Genomic DNA, 1,211 nt, shown 5'->3' with positions numbered 1-1,211 from the left:
GGGTTCGTTTCGTTCGTTTAGCAATATTTCTGATATAACCGGATATAACTTAATAATGACGTCATAAAGTAACTTTGATCACTCCACTGACTCCACTGGATCTATTTTTTTTTAAAATGCAATCCTTGTGCCCGTGTAGTGTTAGTAGCACCGGTGACGTACATTTCGGTCAACAAGTGTGAAAACTGTTTACTCTGATACCTACGGCGCTACAAACGAACGTAGCGCGAGCAGTGGTTTCGATGTTTCGATGGTTTCGGAGTTGTTTGCAGTTTAGGAAGTGCCCGGTAGTTGAGCTCAACGTCGCGCCCGTAGGCAGTCGTGCTTCCAAACATATCGTACGTGCAATCGTAGACGTAGACATTGCGAAGAAGAGAATGGGTACGTATTTGTTTCGGCAACTTTAACGTACCGCACCTCTGCGATCCGTGCAGTCATCTATGAAGTTTTACGTGCAATCGATACGGTTGGTCAGCTCGACTCCTTACTAGCTTTTTGTGGACTCTTCCGCCTCATAATTGCAACATTGGACAAATATGATGCATTCTACGGTTAAGAAAGCGAACTCTGCGCGTATCTCCGTGAAATGCTTCACACCGATCATTGAAACGTGCTTGATGGTGCAAAAACGGATGACTGAAAACCACTTTCCATTTTGACAAGCGCGTGGTCGTGCATGGTTTAACGATTTCGCCGTGTGACGGAACATATCAGGTTCCGGACATATATCTGAATCCCTTTTAATGTAGCGCTTTTCTTTTTTTTTCTTCTTTTTTTTTTTAGAGTCGTTTTGGCATTTTATTTTCCCAGCTGGGGCAATGCCCTCGCCTAAACGGGTGTCCAAACAGGATACTTCAGAAATCGTGAAGCGACACTTCTCCGCCGTATGAAGTGCGACGATCTGCTCCCGTCGGCCTATTTTTGCCGGGGGCCATGCTTCCCTCCGCCACCTGCACTTGTGTTTCTAGAGCATATGCTCAGGGGGGGGAGGAGATGAAGAAGAGGAGAGGGGGAGGAGGAGGAGGAGGGGCGGACGCGGGTGCGGGCGGGGCGATCGGTGGCCGAATGGTCTAGCGCGCGCACACCAGCTCAGAGCACATGGAGTGAAAGCTCGTGCTGCGGAACCCAGGGGGGCTATGTTGCACGTTTTGGACTCCCAGGCGACTAGGGAGAAGGAAGTGACGTAGGTGTTAATGAACGTATCTTAGCAG

General features: G+C 48.7%; 1 protein-coding gene across 2 annotated transcripts in view; it reads left to right on the top strand.

Moving 5' to 3' along the window:
- Positions 1–231: 231 nt before the first annotated feature.
- LOC8035345 (secernin-2) overlaps positions 232–1,211 on the top strand; it is a 79,416-nt gene continuing 78,436 nt past the window's right edge. For both annotated transcript variants that reach the window (XM_040222539.1, XM_040222540.1), the window contains exon 1: positions 232–381. In XM_040222539.1, coding sequence (XP_040078473.1) covers positions 243–381 — 139 coding nt within the window. In that variant the 5' untranslated portion in view covers positions 232–242. The remainder of the gene's footprint in view (positions 382–1,211) is intronic.

Source organism: Ixodes scapularis, unplaced genomic scaffold (genome assembly GCF_016920785.2).
Source record: "Ixodes scapularis isolate PalLabHiFi unplaced genomic scaffold, ASM1692078v2 PGA_scaffold5__190_contigs__length_132052651, whole genome shotgun sequence".
NCBI classification, from domain to species: domain Eukaryota; kingdom Metazoa; phylum Arthropoda; class Arachnida; order Ixodida; family Ixodidae; genus Ixodes; species Ixodes scapularis.
The sequence above is the reverse complement of the archived record's forward strand: the minus strand, read 5'-3'. Positions and strand labels throughout refer to the sequence as shown.